The sequence below is a fragment of the Pollicipes pollicipes genome, unplaced genomic scaffold (genome assembly GCF_011947565.3).
Source record: "Pollicipes pollicipes isolate AB1234 unplaced genomic scaffold, Ppol_2.1 Scaffold_5724;HRSCAF=6776_pilon_pilon_pilon, whole genome shotgun sequence".
Classification (NCBI taxonomy): domain Eukaryota; kingdom Metazoa; phylum Arthropoda; class Thecostraca; order Pollicipedomorpha; family Pollicipedidae; genus Pollicipes; species Pollicipes pollicipes.
This window is the reverse complement of record NW_023596746.1, coordinates 18,740,210-18,759,151: the sequence shown is the minus strand read 5'-3', so window position 1 is coordinate 18,759,151 and position 18,942 is coordinate 18,740,210. Positions and strand designations below refer to the sequence as shown.

The 18,942-nt window shown below is 52.3% G+C and overlaps 1 protein-coding gene across 1 annotated transcript in view; it reads left to right on the top strand.

Annotated features, from left to right (window-relative positions):
• The first annotated feature begins 8,635 nt into the window (after nucleotides 1-8,635).
• The window catches only part of LOC119102765 (protein SMG8), a 38,162-nt gene continuing 27,855 nt past the window's right edge, over nucleotides 8,636-18,942 (top strand). The window contains exons 1-7 of the mRNA XM_037226220.1: nucleotides 8,636-8,721; nucleotides 8,925-8,997; nucleotides 12,059-12,203; nucleotides 12,815-12,937; nucleotides 13,942-14,093; nucleotides 14,935-15,174; nucleotides 17,262-17,389. Of these exons, the coding sequence (XP_037082115.1) occupies nucleotides 8,948-8,997; nucleotides 12,059-12,203; nucleotides 12,815-12,937; nucleotides 13,942-14,093; nucleotides 14,935-15,174; nucleotides 17,262-17,389 (838 nt within the window). The 5' untranslated portion in view covers nucleotides 8,636-8,721; nucleotides 8,925-8,947. The remainder of the gene's footprint in view (nucleotides 8,722-8,924; nucleotides 8,998-12,058; nucleotides 12,204-12,814; nucleotides 12,938-13,941; nucleotides 14,094-14,934; nucleotides 15,175-17,261; nucleotides 17,390-18,942) is intronic.

The following is an 18,942-nucleotide window of genomic DNA, read 5'->3' as shown; positions in this document are numbered from 1 at the left end:
TATTTATAATTGCTCGTGAAGGGTGCGACCATGTGCATGTGGCAGCTCTGCCACTAGCGGAGCTACCACATGCACACGATACTGCATAGGCGTCAGCAGGCACTGCAGTACACTTATCCGAAGAGAGCATCCATGCTACGTGGTTAACCTCCGGACAGCGCATCATGCATTCCTGGTGGGCCAGCCGCAGTAGCAATTTACAAATTTACATCAGAACACTTAAAATACTTGGAGTTGTTCGCAGCGGTTGCGGAAGTGACACGAACTCACTATTGGGGCACTATCTGCCAACAGTGTAAATCGGTTATCAGCCGGAATAAAAATTTTGTCTTGATGCAACCCCTCAATGGGGTATTAACATGCGCACGGGTGGGGGTCAAATTGACCCCCGAAGGTTTTTCCAGAATGGTTTCCGAACGGCGTGGAGCAGCCGCGCCAAATTTTTCATAACTGTAGACCATTAAATAGCGGATCGTTCGGCACCACAAATTTTGATGCGACTTGTAAGGTCGCTGACCTATGGCAGGTCAAAGTCAGGCCGTAGTTTCAGAGAAGGCAATTTCTAGGGAATCCTTCAATCTGTTCCAACAACGGAATGTTAGACAAAGCCATACATCTCTGATATGCTTTCTTAGGCAACACAACAGTTGAATGAGCATATTACAATTGACCTAAGGTCAGGTACGACGGTCACACCGAGCTCAAAACCAACCTGTTTTGTACTCTAGGAGTTGCTGCACGGGATAGTTTCCGGTGCTCATTTAGAATTTATTGATACCAGGAACCGCATATTATACATTATCGATGGAATTTTCAGAGGTCAAAATAGGTCATTGACCTAAAATGACCAAGGTCAACATTTTATTTTTAGAAACACGGTCTAGGGTACTTTTTGTCGCTTATTCAAATGCAAAACTCAGAGCAGTCTTGTAGATTTTGGTCACCTTGACCTTCAAAAGGTCAAATCAAGGTCACTGACCTTAAATGATCATGTGACATTTGCTTAGCAACCGCTATCAGGTTCTGGGGGCACTCAAGAGACCACTTGGAATTTGACCCCTGTTTGACCTAATGTGACCTGAAGGTTTTGCCCTAGGATGCTCAAACCGTGGCCTAAGTGGGTTCACGTACAGCTCAAGACACTCTAAATTTGGTGCCTTAGCCTTCTTAGTTCCCGAGATCTCAGTGGGGTCAAGTTGATCCCCACCCCCCGCCCAAGCGAGGATATCTAGCCGGCCACCCGGGCGCGTGTCAACGAACGGCGTGTGGCGCGATGGGAAGGCATACGACGGCCGGGAGAGAAAGCAAAAAACTTAGAGTCGCACGAAAAGAGTACAGCCGTAGTGCTACTGCAGAAGTCGGTAAACAGTAGTGTAGAGCTGCATTTCATAAGCGCTGCTTGTAGAGCTGGAAGAAGGCTGATCTGCCAGTACGTTCACACTTCTGCGCGGTGGGTGCGACCATGTGCATGCGATGTCGGGGATTATCGCAACGCCCCAATGCTCGCAACCACTAATGTATTATAGCACCTAATATTCGAAACACCTCATGTATCACACTACTTGTTATACTTTTTAATGGAAAGGACTGCTCCAGGCAACATAGTTTTTTCATTTAGTAAATATGCTTCTCAATATTCTGTTCCTATTATGTCATTGAACGTCTGTATGGCGTAGAAGTGCTGTCAAACTAGCCGTACAAAGCTGCCACCCTGGCACTCACTTGCATTACTTCAATCTCCCGAGAGGAGCAACTGCTCATCTTTTGAGGCGGGGACGAAAGCGCCTTTGCTCCACCCCCCTCATAATTTCAGATGGCCCTGAAGGAGCCCTCCGGCATGCGGTAGTACTTGTTCACTACGTTACCAAAGCAAGCGTAGAAAACCCACTAATTCAGAAGAGAATCATTCAGTGTCCGCGAGGGACTCATCTTAGGTTGGAAACGGCCCATTTCAAGACGGGAAAACACTCTTGCCACTTCCAAACACGGTAAGCGCTCTTGGTGGTCTGAAAAGAGCTCATCGTAAGCTCGAAAAGGGCCCATTTCAGGTCGGGAAAAGGGTCCACCGTAGACTCAGAGAGGATCCTCTCAAGTCTGGAGAGAGTCCATTATAAATTCAGAAACGGCTCGTCTTAAGGTCAGGTAGGAGCCCAGTATACACTGCAAAACGGAGAACATTGGGCTCGGAAAAATGCCTATCCCACTTTTTGGGCCTGGGATGGGTCCATATCTCTGGTCTGGAGTGCACCCATCGTAGACTCAGAAAGCCAGTGGCGGTGTATTCGTGGTGAAAACTGTCTCCATGTATCAGGTAAGATCCAAAACTTTTTCCCATATTTCAGGTGTCCCAAATGAGGCCCCTGGTAGATTTGTGGAAGAGATTCGTCTATTGTATGTCACCAAAGTAATCGCAGAGACCCCATCTCAGGTCCGGAAAGGACCGATTTTAAGGCAAGAAATCCCCATAACAGTTTCAGGCACGGAAGAGACCCTTTTGCAGTCCGAAAAGTGCCCATTGTAGACTTAACAGGCCCGTCTCTTATCAGGACAAGCCCATCGTAAACTCAGAAGGGATTCGTCTCAGGTTTGGGTAGGGCCCATCGTGAGCACAGAAAAGGTCCTTTCAGATCTGGAAATGGCCCATCGTAGACTCAAGCAGGGCCTTTTTTACGTCATGAAATGACACATTTTAGACTGAGAAAGTGGGCATCTCAGTTCCAAAAAGGACCCATCTAAACGTTTATGCCCGAGAAGAGCCCATCTCAAGTCGCACAAGCTCCATCTTTTACCAGGGGAGAGGTCAAAGGATTGGTGAGAAGGGGTAGGGGCGCCATACACATTGATAACGGGCTCCCGGTTGAAAGACACCCGGAAAAACCTCCAGATTTGGCCCATTTTATTTCCAGGCTCCCAGCTTTCCTCACTTACATAATCATGCCGACGAATGCGTTCGTTGAGGGCTCCAGTGCATTGAACACTAAGGAATCCCTTACCTTTCGCGGTAGGGAGCCCCGTAAGTAGAACACTGAGGGGCCCCCGTTGTCGTTTCCGGTCAGTGGATGAACGAGATTTCAATTCCAACCTGCCCCCCCCCCCCCCTGGGATAATTACCGGCTACTTTTCTGGAGACATCGCAGCCAGGGCCCCCTGGTCGATCAGGAAGGCCGCAGAGAGATGCATCATGCATCGGTCCCGTCCCTGACGCGGAAGGCCCTCAGACCGGAGCAGTTGATCCCGGATCGACGCAGGGAGCCTCATTGACGCCAAAGGATCGCTCACCGACACAGGAGGTTCAGCAACTGACAGATGATTCCAGCTCGGCTTATCGGGCACCTGACCAACATGAGTGCAGGTCTGGGGCCACGGTAATTCTTGGGAACAAAGGGGAACAAAACGCACAGGAACAAAGCCGGAGCCGGCGATTCACATTTGTAAGGGCCCACTGCGCCATTGCGCCCTGTGCTAGCAAGGAGCCCCAAGTTGGCCAGAGGCAGTGTTCGAGGAGAACCAAAAAACCTGGAGGACCTATCAGGTCCGACGATCAAGGGCTGGATTGGAGGGTCTAAGAGCACGAGGGGCTGGTCGGAGCCTTATTCAGGGGCCCCGGTCTGCGGATACGGACCCACAAATGACAGTCAGAGGGCCCTTTGCACCGATCGGGGACGCCTTGAGTCGATATAGATCTATATGTCGGTCAGGCATCACCAGTGCTGCACAGTCCGCTCCGTATCAGAATCGGCCTAAGGGCTCACTTCCCCATCAGTTACGAAGCCGGGCGAGTGATTTGTTCTGGTCGGTGCCCCTGCATCTGTCAGGGGCCCACAGCGCCTAACAGAGGGCCCTGTATTCGCAAGGGGCCTCGAGGCGACCAAGGGCAGTGTTCGATGATGTCCGAAGAAGGGCTCGGGTTGTCCAACGGAGCAGACTATTTAATGCCCGGTTGGAGGGCATAAGGGCCTGAAGGACTGGCTGTAGGTCACATAAAGAATCGCGGCCCGTAGGGTCGCTACCTGAAATATCAGTCAGACGTACTCTTATACCGTTTGAAGACCCCTGAGACAATGTGGGTGTCTAACTCGGCTGGAGACCACGAGCACAAAACAGCTAGCCTCCAGTCAATCTGAACCCTGGGGGCCCATTTTCCAAGCAGGGGCAAGACCGGGGGCCACGATTTACATTGGTTGGGGCCCTTTGTCAGTCAAGGACCCACGGTGCATAACGGGGGACATAACTCGGCTAGTGGCCCCTAGTCGGTGACATGCCTTGTTTGAGGAGGTCCGAAGAAGGGCCTGAGGGCTCCTCGAGACCAAAGAGTAAAGTCCCAATGGGGCTCAGACCCGACCGTCCACCCGTAGTGTCATGACCTGATATGTCAGTCAGACGGTTTCTATAAGGTCCCTCTTGTTAGGACTCTCTATCCCTATTATATAGGGCCTCGACACGGAGCCAAACAGTCGGCTCCATGTCCGTCTGAGCCCTCGAGAGCCATTTCTCCAGCAGGAACGAGGCCGGGGCCCGCGATTTGCAATGTTCTGGATCCATGACACAATCAGTGGCTCCTGTGTCGGTCAGGGGCCACAGCGCCTAACAGGGGTCGTGTGGCGGCAAGTGGCTCGAATCGGCCAGGAGCTGTGTTTGAGGGGCCCGAAAAGGGCCGAAGGGCCTTTTGAGACCAAAAATCAAGGACTTGATTTGAAAGCTAAACGGCCCAAAGGACTGGGTGTAGGTCGCATTAAGGACCCCCATCCGTAGGGGCGGAAACGGGATCCCGAATGACAAAGGCCTCTTGCGTTGGTCAGGTTCTCTGACAATGCAGGGAAACACGGCAGGTCATGATGATTGTTCACATTAGTTGAATTGAATTGAATCATCATCAACATGACATCGAGGACTCCTCTGCTTAGGCCAGAGATCACCAACACCGAACAGTCGGCTCCGTGTCGGTCTGAGTTCTGAGGGCCCATTTCCAAAGCAGGGACATGGCCGCACCCGCGATTTACATTGGTCGGGGCCCAGGCACCATTGCCAGGCTCCTGTATCGTTCAGAGGTCCAGAGTACGGAATAAAGGATTCTGTGCCAACAAGGAGCCTCGAGTCGGTCAAAGAAAGATGTGCTCAATAGGGACGGGGGCGGGACCCCGAATGAAAGAGGCCCCTTGCGTTGGTTAGGGTCCTTCGACAGTGAAGGGAAGCATGACAGCTGATGATGACTGTTCACATTGAGACAGAGGAAGGGTCCTGTACCAGTCGGTGAGCCCTGTAGCGAGCGGTAGTCGCTCCAACCCAAATCCAGCATGTGCCCGTTAATCCAAACTGGGGTCTATGTGCCAATTTTGGACCCGGCGCGGCCGCCAGGAATGTTATTGCGTCAATGGGGGTTTCTGCGTGGATCCGGGGTCAATTGCGGTCTGCGTGGGTCAGAAGGCCTCCCACGTCAGGGAGGGGACCAGTGTGATATGACGTATCCCTCTAAGGGCTTCCGGATCGGCCACGGAATGCCGCCCCAAATCACCTGGTTGGCTGCCTGAAGACACCCCGCGGCGGACGAAATGGCCCTTCAGCCCTTGACCGGAAAGAGTGATGTGCCCCCTAGTGCTCTTCTCAAAGAGGACCTATTCCTGGAAATAAATAATGGATCTCATTAGAGTTGAAAAGAATGGGTCGGAAAAACGAGCAAGCCCATCCCATGTTTGACTGAGAACGTTCATTCTTTTGCGGAATTGACTAGTGGAAAAAAAATTGTCAAAAGGTTTGAGCCTGCGATCCCGTAATCTCGGAAGCAAGGACAGCGATAGCCTGGGATGCAGCTTCCGTGTAATCGAACGACGTTGGCCACTGTAACACCAGGCGGCGGGTGCCGTGCGCGCGGTACCGACCGTCGTGGAATGACACTTCCGAATATCTTAAAAAACTAATTAGTATCCTCAAAGGTTAGGCCAGGCGTATCTTTTTTGCAATTTTAGCGTTGTCCTCTGGACAGATGACAACAAAACAACAACACAACTTACAGCAACACAAAAATAGAGGTTCTGTCGTTACTCCTACAGCCCTACCACCAGATTCCAGCGCCACTTCGTGGTGCTGTGAAGGCTAACCCGTTCAATTCATCAATCTAAAAATCGCACAGGCAAAATACAAGCCCGGCTGCCCTCTAGACGCACGGTTTTACGTCCTCAAGCATTCAAAGGCCCTTCTGTCAAATGTGTCACTTTTTAGTCTGCCGTTGACCACGACTTAGTGTTAGCCCCAGGGGCGGCGCTGGCTGCGTATGGAGACTGCAATACCTGGCTTCGAGGGTTTCACGGGCTGCTTTAGTGCTTTTGTGCTTTTTGAGCCCGCGTGCTCAAAACCACATTATTTAATTTGTATCACTTCTCAATACTGACTAAATGTTGAACATTTCGAGACAAGCATGGCTTGGCCATGTTCATACAAATTGTTAACCCATTTCGATCTACATTCGCGAAGGTCCTTGATATCGCTGCGCAGCCTGGATAAGGTTCTGACAAAGCCCCTGAGTTCTCTTGGTTTAGAGAAAGGTGCACTGAACCGTTGTAAAACAACCAGCGCCGGTGATTTGTTTTATGCAGTCATTTAACGCATTATTTTTCAGTTGATTGACTATAAAATTCGAGCAGAATTGATATCGCCGCAGCTTCTGGCTCCTAATCCAGCGGCAGAAGGTAAAAATGAAATTATGAAAGCATGCCCTCATTAACAAACGGGCCATATTTGGTGATTTTTGGTTGGGGGTGGGAGCTTCAACTATCAGGTGGCCCTTTGTCAATCGTGTTTCCGTCCTTTTCTGGGGCTCTGGCTGCGCATTTATGCTGAAATATAGGGGCGTATCGGTTTGGGGGTTCTTCGCAAAATATTTGCACCCATACCAAATCCGGATACACGACCTCTGGCTAGGGGTGTCACCGTGGGATTCCAAACCAAATGTCGTGATGTGCTCGCAGTTTAGCCCTTTCTCGTCGTGTTCCTGCATACTTATCCGTAAGTGTAAGGTGGGTACTTCTATTTACATGCTCGCATGTGCCGCTATTTTTCAATTATTCGGCGACAAATCCTTTTTCTCTAATAACTAGTATTTATGCTCAAATTCCTATATTATGAAGCACAAACCGTGGTTTGTGACTGAAACTTGCAAAGCCCGCTCAACCTTAACTGAGAGCCAATTTATGTCCATTATATTTTACAATGCTGCCAGGCCCGCTGAAATGGGGATTTCCAAAAATAAGGCGTCCACTGGCCTCCGCTACGGGTGCCACCGGGGATATCATGTTCCACGGTCGCGCCCGCAGCAGAAGGCAACATATATTTCATCTGACATCCGTATCTTTGCCAATTCCCGCTGCAGCCGGCCTGATAGCATCGGGCGCTGCGATGTCATGAGGCCAATCCAGTACAGTGGATGCCGCCAGCCTGTAACCACATTCCAGCGCGAACTGACAGCTTTAGAGGGATGCTATAACATTCACACGGCCACGCTCACCGCCCACAGTCAGGGGTATTCTTACCGAGGTGGGGAATTTTGACCACCAAGCTACGTTCAGGCCGGCTTTATTTCGAAATTCATCTTCAGGGGTTACATGAATACAATGCGCATAACACGCCCACGACCGAGATTTCCAATCCATACTGCTCCCACGGTGTTCTTAGGTGCACACGGTCGCACCCGCTGCGCACGACGTTAACTGCATCTGTTTATCGCCGAACTCAGCAAATCGCCGTGCGGCCGAGGCACACGCTGGGGGTGATCCGCTTACAGCGGGTCAACCAAACAAAATGGCTGCCCTCGGCCGACAAGCATGTTACCTTGCCAGGTCATAGCCTTACGGCAATGCTGTTAGCTTTCTGGCAGGATTGGCAGCAGCACACGGCACGCTTTCTGAACACGATTATAGTGTTGTTTTTTCCTCGGGCCGCCACATACTGGCTATCACGCTAAAGGCATGTCGGAGCGTTTAGCTATTCGCCGTCAGGGAATCATAGCAAGCAACGCAGTTATCTACCGACGAGCGATAATGATGTGCATTGCCAGCCAATAGTACTCCCGCAGTGCTATCACGTGCACATGTTTGTATCAGTCGCGCAAGATCACAATACTTTTTGTTTGACCGCCGCCACTTTTCAAATTTCCTTGGCAGCCATGCGGCCAGCATTGGGTGATGTCGCGGTCATGGGCCAACCAAATGCAAGGATGGTTTCGGCTGACAGGCATGTTCCAATGTCAGGTGATAGCCATTCAATAGAGCTGTCAAATGCACATGGCTGCACTCTCCGGGCCCGATTACAATGTTTTGACCGCGATGTCGGTTTATATGCCGCGGGCCGGCCACCCACATGTAGTAACGCACATTAGAACATCTATACCAACGGAAAAAGCGTTTTCTTCTTATTGCCAGTGTACTTAACCGACCAAAAGTGTTCCCAGAATGAAGGCAAAGCTTGTGGACGATGGTCTTGCGGAAACAAGACCACAGATGTCAGCCCGTCTTTAATTTAGCTACCTGTTACTATGTAGGTAGTATCGGTCTGTGACAATACTTGCGCGTCAACGACCAGACCAAAAGTAAACAAGCTACAAACCAGGTAGCACTGATTCTCAACGCCTGAGCGCATTAGCGCACCGACCGATCCCGTCACTGATAATGCTAGGAAGAACCGCGTTCTGACGCGTTGTGTCGAGCGCTGAGAAGCCCGTGCGTGCACGCGGTAATCACAGTTTTTTAAAGTGGTAGGATGAGGTCTCTGTGTGGGATAGATTTATGTATGCGCTAATGTGCATCCCGGAAATAGATGATTCATTGTTTTACGTGTTGAATACGGTAATCTTGTTTCGATTTTTGCGATGCATGATTCCCAAATTAGTGTGTTCTAGCTTGGTTGACTTGTGTTTTAATTAGTGCATTTTACAGATCGATGGACTGATCAAGCAGCAATGAAGTCAAGTAGTTTCCAATTTTTGCTTCCTTCCAAAGAAGATGGAAGGTAAGTAGTTAAGATATTTTCCAATTAGAGTGGGTTGAGAAGTCACATGTCTGCTTGTTTTCATGCTGGAGCACAGTGGTTAGATTTCCGTGACCTTGTGCAAAATCCACCAATGGTGTAAACAATGTCTGAACAAGTCCACTCTTTCAAGATATGCAATGTCCATAGTAAATTCCAAGATGACACCAGTTACCCAGGGGCGTAGGGTTTCAAAGGAAGTCAGATGGATGGAGCAGGACTGAGAAGGGAAAACGCCCAACTTACCCTAAATTCACATAAAAGCACATAGTGCCCTGCATTAGCTTACCATTTTCTCAATGTTGCTGATGAGGGGCTGATGCATTGCTACTGACCAGTGTATTCCTGGTCTGGCCTTGAAAATAAAACATGGAAAATAAAACTGGGATCCAGGGTCCCATAGAGCTCCATGTTATTGGGATCCTTGGATCATTGGGGATTCAGACATATCTGCCAATGACCATGATCTCATATTTATGCACCCTAGGAGAAATTCATCTTTATATCATGCCACATGGTATTCACAAGATGGAAAATTTGTAAGCTGTGTCTTTGCACTGCAGTATAACATGTGTAGTGGTCCTGCAATTCTGCTTATGAATTAGTTGGCACAGAATTTCCATGGTCACCAGAGGTCAAATTTGGTCCCCCTTTAGAACTTGAGGAGCCCCTTGTGGCACCTTCATTCAGCTGCTAGCTGACATGGAGAGTTGCTTCAGTTTGCGCACATGGCTACTTGACAAGTGAGCGAGGAGCGTGACCTCTGAAGACGTAAGTGCTGTGAGAGTTACATCAGATGTTAAACCCCGCCTTATGGTTCACCGTGCAGAGCGATCTTCTGTGCTTGTGCACCTCAAATCTGACCCGACCTGAGTTCGCCGCAGTAGCCCGGCATGTGGCGGGCGGCGTGTGTATAGGTGCCTGCGGTGATCTCGAACAAGCATATGTGGGACATTATGCGCACTCCACGTACCTGGCGAAGCAGTTACGGCGGCAGCACAAGTATCTGTGTGCGCTCGTCCTCACCGCCGCCCAAAACGTCATCGCGAGGAATGTGCAGATGACCCAACCGGAGAGCATCGTGATGGTGATAGTCGGCGACGATGGCAAGCAGGGCAAGGCCGAGGCCGTCGACCTGACCAGGTCGCCAAAAAGAGACCCAGCCAGCTGCCGATCCGGTCGCTTCGAGGTCCCTGAAACCATCCGCGACACCAATAGGGACTTGTATCTGGTGGCCGTGCGGCACGTCGCCGGGGAAATTGATTCGCAGCCGTCCTTCTTGAAGCAACTGGGCAGCGATCAGCAGAAGCAGCTGGTCTATTCACCGCTGAAGGCTGATGTGCTGTACCGCGCCCAGGCCATGGAGAGGTCGGGAAAGCTGACCACCGAGGTGTCCGCCTGCGTAGCCGGTGCTGCCCTGCCGACGTGTTTTGACTAGCTCAGCAGAGAAGCGTTTGGTTGGCGCCAGGAGCGCAGATTACCGTGACCCGCGCGACGGAACCGAGACAGTACGCGGTGGTTACTGCACTGTTCAGTTTTCATGTTGCTATGTCTGGTTTATTTGGTGTGTACCGCCTGAACTAAGCAATCATAATGCGTGAAAAGAAACCAGATCTGTCATACCAGTCATCGCTTAGTTATGTTGTTGGGCAAAACAGCTTTTGCAAGCTCCGGTGTCTTGTAATTTCGGCATCATGCGCTAATCATGCTCACCTATTTTCATATCTCCCAATACGTAAAGTGCAATACCTGCCACCACCGTAGGTCCACCCGACCGCGACGCGCGCGGAAAGGAACGCCGGGTGAGTTTGTATCTTCATTATCATTTCCCTACCTCAAAATTATCAGAATGCACCATCGGTACTTTGCGCCAGTACACCACGCCTCCTACATTGTAAGAACAACTTGAAAAGGGGTCATCATACCGTGTAGCAACTCAGCTAAGAGTAGCAAATTTCACAGCGATGACTATCTCAAAGGCTGATAAGAGAAAGCCGGTAGCTGATTTGTCGTGTGGAAGTTACAGTCGGTGGTTGTATGTCAATGCCATGTTATTGAAGTAATGTTGTTCTTTATTGACCAAACAAATTTGGTTTGATATTTGCATTTATATCATGCCCTGCTATTTGGTAAATTTTATATGTTGTACTCCTATGTTTGTTGATCAATATATTGATTTGTATCAATGCCATGCATGTTTACCATTGCCAGTTGAGACAACTTTGATTATTCAACCTTGCCCATCCTTTTTCTGATACAGGGTAATGCCATGAATAATTTTGTCAATAGGATTACTGCTGCATGACATTGTCCTGCTCACTCCAGCGTAGCTAGGCAAATACCAATGTTGTCGGCTGTTGGTAACACCAGTGGATGGTCTTGTGCTGGCATCATGGTCCTATGCTGTCAGCAGTGTCATGTGCTGACAGCAGGGTCATGTGCTGATAGCAGGGTTCTGTGCTAGCACCATGGTCCTGCACTGACAGCATAGTCCTGTGCTGACAGCGGGATCCAGAGCTAACAGCATCAGCCTATACTGACGGCATGGTCCTGTGCTGACAGCAGGATCCTGTGCTGATAGCAGGGTCCTGTGCTGGCACCATGATCCTGTGCTGACAGCAGGGCCATGTGCTGACAGCAGAATCCTGTGCTGATAGCAGGGTCCTGTGCTGACAGCATGATCCTGTGCTGATAGCATGATCCTGTGCTGACAGCATGGTCCTGTGCTGACAGTATGGCCCTGTGCTGACAGCATGGTCCTGTGCTGATGACATGGCCTTGTGCTGATAGCATGGTCCTATGCTGACAGCGTGGTCCTGTGCTGACGGCATGGGCTTGTGCTGATAGCATGGTCCTGTGCTGAGAGTATGGTTTTATGCTGACATCATGGTCCTGTGCTGACAGCATGGTCTCCTGCTGATAGCATGGTCCTGTGCTGACAGTGTGGTTTTGTGCTGACTTCATTTTCCACTCATCATTCTGGATGGTCAGAAACACCACCAAAGCATGCACATGCACAACTGCATTCCATGCTGTGCTCCAGGTGGCCGGCGGATAAGGTGGTGGTGGTGGCGCTCATCGGGAAGAGTACCGACCTGGCCGGCGGCGGCAAGGGGCACGCCTTCCGTAACCTGCTGAGCCACTCGGTGTTCGGTCCCCAGCCGGAGCTAGACCTAGGCGAGGAGCAGGTGAGCTGCCCCCAGTCCCCAGCCGGAGCTGGACCTGGGCGAGGAGCAGGTGAGATGTCCCCAGTCCCCAGCCGGAGCTGGGCGTAGGCGAGGAGCAGGTGAGCTGTCCCCGGTCCCTGGCCGGAGCTGGATCTGTGCGAGGAGCAGGTGAGCTGTCTCCGGTCCCCAGCCGGAGCTGGACCTGGGCGAGGAGCAGCTGAGCTGTCCCCGGTCCCCAGCCGGAGCTGGTCCTGGGCGAGGACCAGGTGAACTGTCCCCGGTCCCCAGCCGGAGCTGGACTTGGGCCAGGAGCAGGTGAGCTGTCCTAGCCGTGCGGTCCCCGTCTGGAGGTCAGCCTTACAGACCACCTACCCACTTCGCGCTGTGGTGTCGTGTCTCGCCTCCTCCTGGGTGGCTCTGCTCAGTGCTGTTTAGCCAAGATGGGCACGCCACCGACTGTGTTGCTCTCGGGTGGTAACGCTCTAGGACGGAGCCGCGTTGCTGCTATCGAGTTCGGCCGAGGTCTCCCGCCCAGGGAATCCGCCCAGGGGATCCCACAGCTGAGCTGCCTCGTTCGGGTCTGGGACTCCCTGATATTGGTGTCCCGAACTCATCCGGACCTTCGTCCACAGACACGCGTTGAGGGCTTCTTCTGCGCCCAAGAGAACGTGGTCTATCTCCACCTGCGCTCCACGCTGGATACGTCGGTTCTGTGCAGGATCTGCCGGGACTTGAAGAACAAAATTGATGAAAATGTAAGTCAGCGAGCCCCTGCGACATATATTTCCGCCAAGTTGGGTCACCTGTCTAATGCAGCTTGTGTCGCACTGCGAAATTCAGAACTGCATGCATGTGTAGGGTATTTGTGTGACCCTGAATGGCGATACTCATTACACCATGACATGACATGGCATAATGAGTATCGTCGTTGCACGATCCACGTGAGTCTGCGTCGCCGAAGGACTGTCAAAGGCGTTTGTTTGCACCAGCCCATGATCCAGTACACCGACACTGTAATTACACGCAGCCCGCTATTTTCAGTGAGCATGTGTGAGGGCTCACCCAGCTATATTCATACGCAGAACACGAACCTGCCTTCGCTGTCTGTGAGGGGTTTGCAAATGTGTGGGTGTGAGTGACCTGGGGGTGTAAGCGCTTGGGCGACCTGAGAGTGTGTGTGGGTGACCTTGGATTGTGAGTGTGTGAGTGACCTGAGAGTGAGTGTGTGGGTGACCTAAAAGTGTGAGTGTGTGGGTGACCTGAGAGTGTGAGTGTGTGGGTGACCTTGGATTGTGAGTGTGTGAGTGACCTGAGAGTGAGTGTGTGGGTGACCTAAAAGTGTGAGTGTGTGGGTGACCTGAGTGTGAGTGTGTGGGTGACCTGGGAGTATTGGTGTGTGACTAACCTGAGAGTGTGAGCGTGTGGGTGACGTGGGAGTGTGTGTTTCTGACCTGAGAGTGAGTGTGTGGGTGACCTGGGAGTATTGGTGTGTGACTAACCTGAGAGTGTGAGCGTGTGGGTGACGTGGGAGTGTGTGTTTCTGACCTGAGAGTGAGTGTGTGGGTGACCTGGGAGTATTGGTGTGTGACTAACCTGAGATCGTGAGCGTGTGGGTGACGTGGGAGTGTGTGTTTCTGACCTGAGAGTGAGTGTGTAGGTGACCGGTGACGGGCGGCCGTTTCATGCCATCCCTGCAGGGATTCCTCACGTTTCATGCCATCCCTGCAGGGATTTCTCACGTTTCATGCCATCCCTGCAGGGATTCCTCACGTGCTGGTCGGAGCTGCGCTACTCGGCCGCCCGCGCGCTGCTCTTCCTCTTCTCCGTCTCCCACCTGCTAGTGCTCTACCACCCCAGCCACGTGTTCGACCTCAGCTACATACAGATGTTCCTCGCCATCGACGCCTGCAGGTAAGCCGCCTGTGTCGGGTCGGCCGCTCGCCCCATTACTTCATCGGCTTATCTGTAGACTGACTCGGTGCCGTCGCATTGATCGCGATGACGACGCGAGCAGAGTCAGTGGACCGACATCTATGGACCTGAATGTACATACACATATGGACATGTCGCAGTTAACCAATACATTGCAGTGCGAGCGAAGCAAGAATGTTTCTCAACGCCGCAGGACGGGTGGCGTAGTTGACAGTTTTGCTGATTGAATGCCTTAGCGTTAAGTTTTTTCACAAGAGGCACTTTTTACTTAAGTTGTGGATTGCCCTTCACTTAAGTTGTGACTTACGTTACACTTGAGCAGTGGATAACTCACATGTAGACATGGTACTCTCCTATCAGGACGAAACCAGTGAGTGTGATGCCGACGCCAGTGGGAGATACTGATTGCCGCGCTACGTAATTACAGTACATTCTGCTACGACGACTCTGTATTTTCGCCGCCCTAAACATACCTTGTCACGGCAAGGTCTGCGCACTTCCAGCATCGCTGTCTGTGTGCCGGCTGACCGGTGCAGCTCCCAGAAGGCGTGTGTGACGTCCGGTGCAGCCCTCCGACGGCGTGTGTGACGTCCGGTGCAGCCCTCCGACGGCGTGTGTGGCGTCTGGTGCAGCCCTCCGACGGCGTGTGTGGCGCCTGGTGCAGCCCTCCGACGGCGTGTGTGGCGTCCGGTGCAGCCCTCCGACGGCATGTGTGGCGTCTGGTACAGCCCTCCGTCGGCGTGTGTGGCGTCCGGTGCAGCTATCCGACGGCGTGTGTGGCGTCCGGTGCAGCTATCCGACGGCGTGTGTCGCGTCACAGGCAGAAGCTGCTGCGTCACGTGACGGACACGCTGCGCTCGGTGCCGGGCGTACCGTCCGGCTGGGTGAACCAGGGCCGGCCGTGCCCGCCGCGCGTGCTCTTCTACTTCGCCAGCTGCCCGCCGGCGGTGGCGCGCCAAAAAGCGCGCGCCGGCCGCCCGGCCTCCGAGCAACTGCAGCACAGCCTCGAGGACCAAATCTACCGGCTGCTGCGCAAAGTGCGCGTCATAACCAACGCCAGGTGAGAGTCCGAAGTCATCACCAACGCCAGGTGAGAGCCCTGAGTCATCACCAACGCCAGGTGAGAGCCCGGAGTCATCAAAACATCAGGTGAGAGTCCGAAGTCATCATCAACGCCAGGTGAGAGTCCGAAGTCATCACCAACGCCAGGTGAGAGTCCGGAGTCATCAACATGTGAGAGCCTGGGGTCGTCACCAACGCCAGATGAGAACACGATGTCATCACCAATGCCGGATGAAAGCCTGGGGTCATCACCCACGTCAGGTAAGGATATATGTATCCAACGCAGGTGAGATGGGAGTAATCGCCGATGGGAGGTGGGACTAACAGTCGTCAACAGATTAGTGTAATAGACAAAGGAGATCAGGCCCTGTTTTTCCAGTATCAGCTCTTATCCTGGAAGTGATCTACGTTCAATATATCAGGAGCTGCGCTTAAACCAGGATGTACCAGAGAACCAGGAGGTGCATGTAAATGATACCGATGCAACCAACTTGAAACGTCGAGTACTATCAGTGCATAGTAATGATTGCTCGAGATTCTTAGTTAAAGGAAATGCTCCACGTTTGAAGATATTAAAGCAATCAGCAGATATGTTGAAGCAAAAATGGTATCTAATTTTTGTATAGTTTTAAGTAAAAAGGCTGTTCTTAAGTACAAAGTTTCTCTTCAATAAATACCCTCTCCAATACGTCATCGTTTCATTGCACGATGGCACGTTTGTACGGCGTCGAGGTACTGCCAAGCTAACCGTGCGAAATTGCGACTTGTAGTACTTCAAACTCGTCGAAGATGGCAGCACGAGCTGGAAGTGTTCGCGGAGTCAAGTGTCGTTTTGTGCTCGTGTTTAAGCCCTTGTCATCTGTCTTGCGATGCCTTTACATGCTTATCCATAAGTTAAAAACGTGTACTTGCATTCACACACTCGGTTCTGTCGGTATCCGTAAGTTATTCCAATGCAATTCTTATCTCCATAATAACTTGTAAGTGAAGAAACCATGTCCAACTTCTTATATGACGTAACTCGAAATGTCCTTATCCATATTTTGTATCCTCCATCTTGTTTTATTGTGTATCCTCGCGACACTTTGCTTGTCCGGGCAGGGTGTCAGGAGTGGGCCGGCAGCCCTGTGGGAAGGGGGACCCCGTCCGGGTACCCAGTGGACATGCGCGGGTTAAAGCTCGGTGGTTGGCATCCCAGCCGCATGCAAGTCCGCCCCACCGTTAATCATTTCCCTTCATCCTGTGGCCCTGAAACAATCATTTCTGATCAAAAGGGCTCTTATCCAAAAAAGGCAAACCAAATGTGCCATTTAAGCACCTGGTCCGTCCCTCTTATCCTCCATCTTGTTTCATCCTGCATCCTCGCGATGCTCTGCTTGTCCGGGGCAGGCTGCGTGCACCAGCCGCGAGTGGGTCGAGGGCCTCGTGGGAGGGTGGACCCTGACCGGGTACCCAGCGCACATACGCGGGTTAAAGCTCGGCGGTTGCCCCCCCCCCCCCCCCCTGCGGGCGAGCCTGTCCCACCGTTAGTCATTTTTCTTCATCCCATGGTCCTGAAATAATCATTTCTGGTCAAATGGGCTCTTATAAAAAACAAGCAAAAGTTCATACGCGCTGCGTGATTGAAGTTTGCGTAGCTTGCCCGAAATTTGAGTCAGTTGACGCCCACTTTACTGGGAGGTCGCGCTCACGGATGCCAGAACTGAATGGTTTGGCGATGGGAGGACTCAGTCATTACCAAAGTCAGGCGAGATCAGTCATCACGAATGTCTGGTGAGACAATATTCACATTATGTACTTCCAATTTTCGAAGCCGTCATATTTCTTTGGCTCGGATCCCACATCAAACATCGTCGGGCTCATCATTTTTTATCATTAAAATGGATGTTATTGAATTGAACGGGGCATCATTCGTATTTATACCGAAGTTAACATTGCTCATATGGAAACCAACCTCCACGACCTGACGCCAGCCTGGGCTTGTGATTGCCGTGCCGCTGTCCGCCACACCGCTGCCCTCGTGTATGCGTGCTGCCCACTGGCCTGGGGCGCGTGTGCCTGCTGACCGGAGACCCGTGTCGGCAGCGCCCAGTCGCTGTTCGCGCTGCCCGGCAACCAGCCGTTCGTGCACGTGGAGAGTGCGGCACCCGCTGGCGACGGCGACCCGCTGCTGGCCCACGTCCGGCTGCTGCAGAGGCTATGCCACCAGTCAGGTTAGTGGGCCGGTCACCCGGACCTCGGTCACAGGGTGCGGTCCGCGCCTGGCGACGGTGTCCGTGCGCTCCGTCAGCCGACCGGATGCCCCGGTCCCTTCGAGCTGACATTGGCGGCGTCCCGCTCTCGGCCGTGCTGTGCTAGCGCACGGCCCAGTGAGACAAGGTGTCGGCATAGCGTGTTGTCCGCTACGATCTTACGATGTCAGGCTCGTGGCTCGACCGCGCATCGGTGGAATGAGCTCTTGGCGCAAAGTTGCGCGGGGAGGAGATTCGAGTTCCGGTTAGTGTTGTTCAGACTACGTCCAAGTCCGGAATAATTTCCAGTTAAGCCAATCGATATTATTCACGGCTTTTGATTGTAATTAGACCCGCGGAATGTATATTGAGGCACAATCAAAACTGGGAATGTTCGGTTCCATAACACGCACATGTGACTGAGCTTCCCGGCATAAGCTTTCAAGAAGTGTTGATATATTTTATTTTTGTGCGTAGTTTTGGAAGCTTCATGCATTTTACGGGGCACAAGTCTCTTCAGAGACCTTATTCACGGAGGTGTGAGTTCCACGCTGGTTGCATTGCAACACATCCCGGTGGACTCTTTCGATTTCTACTGGGCTGGGACCGGGACAGAAGACAGCAGATGACACCGCAGGGGCGCGGTTGCCGGCTCGCCAGTTGGCACTGACCTTTTGGCCTCGATACACCGTGTCCCGAACGTGCACCGACAGCTCAGAGGATGACGCGCAGTGCAGCCACCCGGGACCGCTGAGGGGGGCTGTTGGCAGGCATTTTTGCGCGTGCGGCGCATTTCCGCATGTTTGAATTGCGCAGTAAGCGTTGCAGAACCCTGTTCTGTACTGCAGCCTTGGACCGGCGATGTGATGGACTCTAAGGTCCGCTTCGACCTCGAGAAGCACCAGTGTTTTCCACGACGGCGCGGAAGCGTTTTTTTCTGCCAGTGCGCAACTTCGCCGTCTTCCCGCCCTCCAAGACGGAGCGCACCCAGAGCGGCGGCCAGACGAGTCTATTTCCTCTCCACCGCGCAGTACTACGGACAAGACACCGCTACAGCTGTGCAGACAATGGATCGGAAGAGATCTGACGGAGCGACTCAAGGGACCGCAGTCGTGACCGACCACTTCAAACAAGGCTGTGCTTTAAAGTAGATAAACCGATGCCGGGGACGGGCGTTTCAGACAACTGAGCACGCCCTACGCAATCACGCATTCGATGCTAGTTAACGCGCGCTAAGACGACGGGGGAGTCAAGCAACAGCCCTGGTGAGCAATACCCAACACCATGGCGCTGCTATTTACACGAAACAAATAGGCGTTCGATTAGATTTCTAACAGGCTGCCACGCACCCGCAGAATGGTCATTTGACTAGAGTCGCAATTATGGGACTGTGGCGCGGATAGAACCGGCGCGCGCGTACCCCGTTGCACGTGTGTCCGGTAAAATTCTGCTACGCGGGCAGACTTCTAGAAGCGATCCAAAGCCTCCGTGGAGACCGGCACGCTGTCTCCGGAATGGAGCGCTCTGCCAGACGA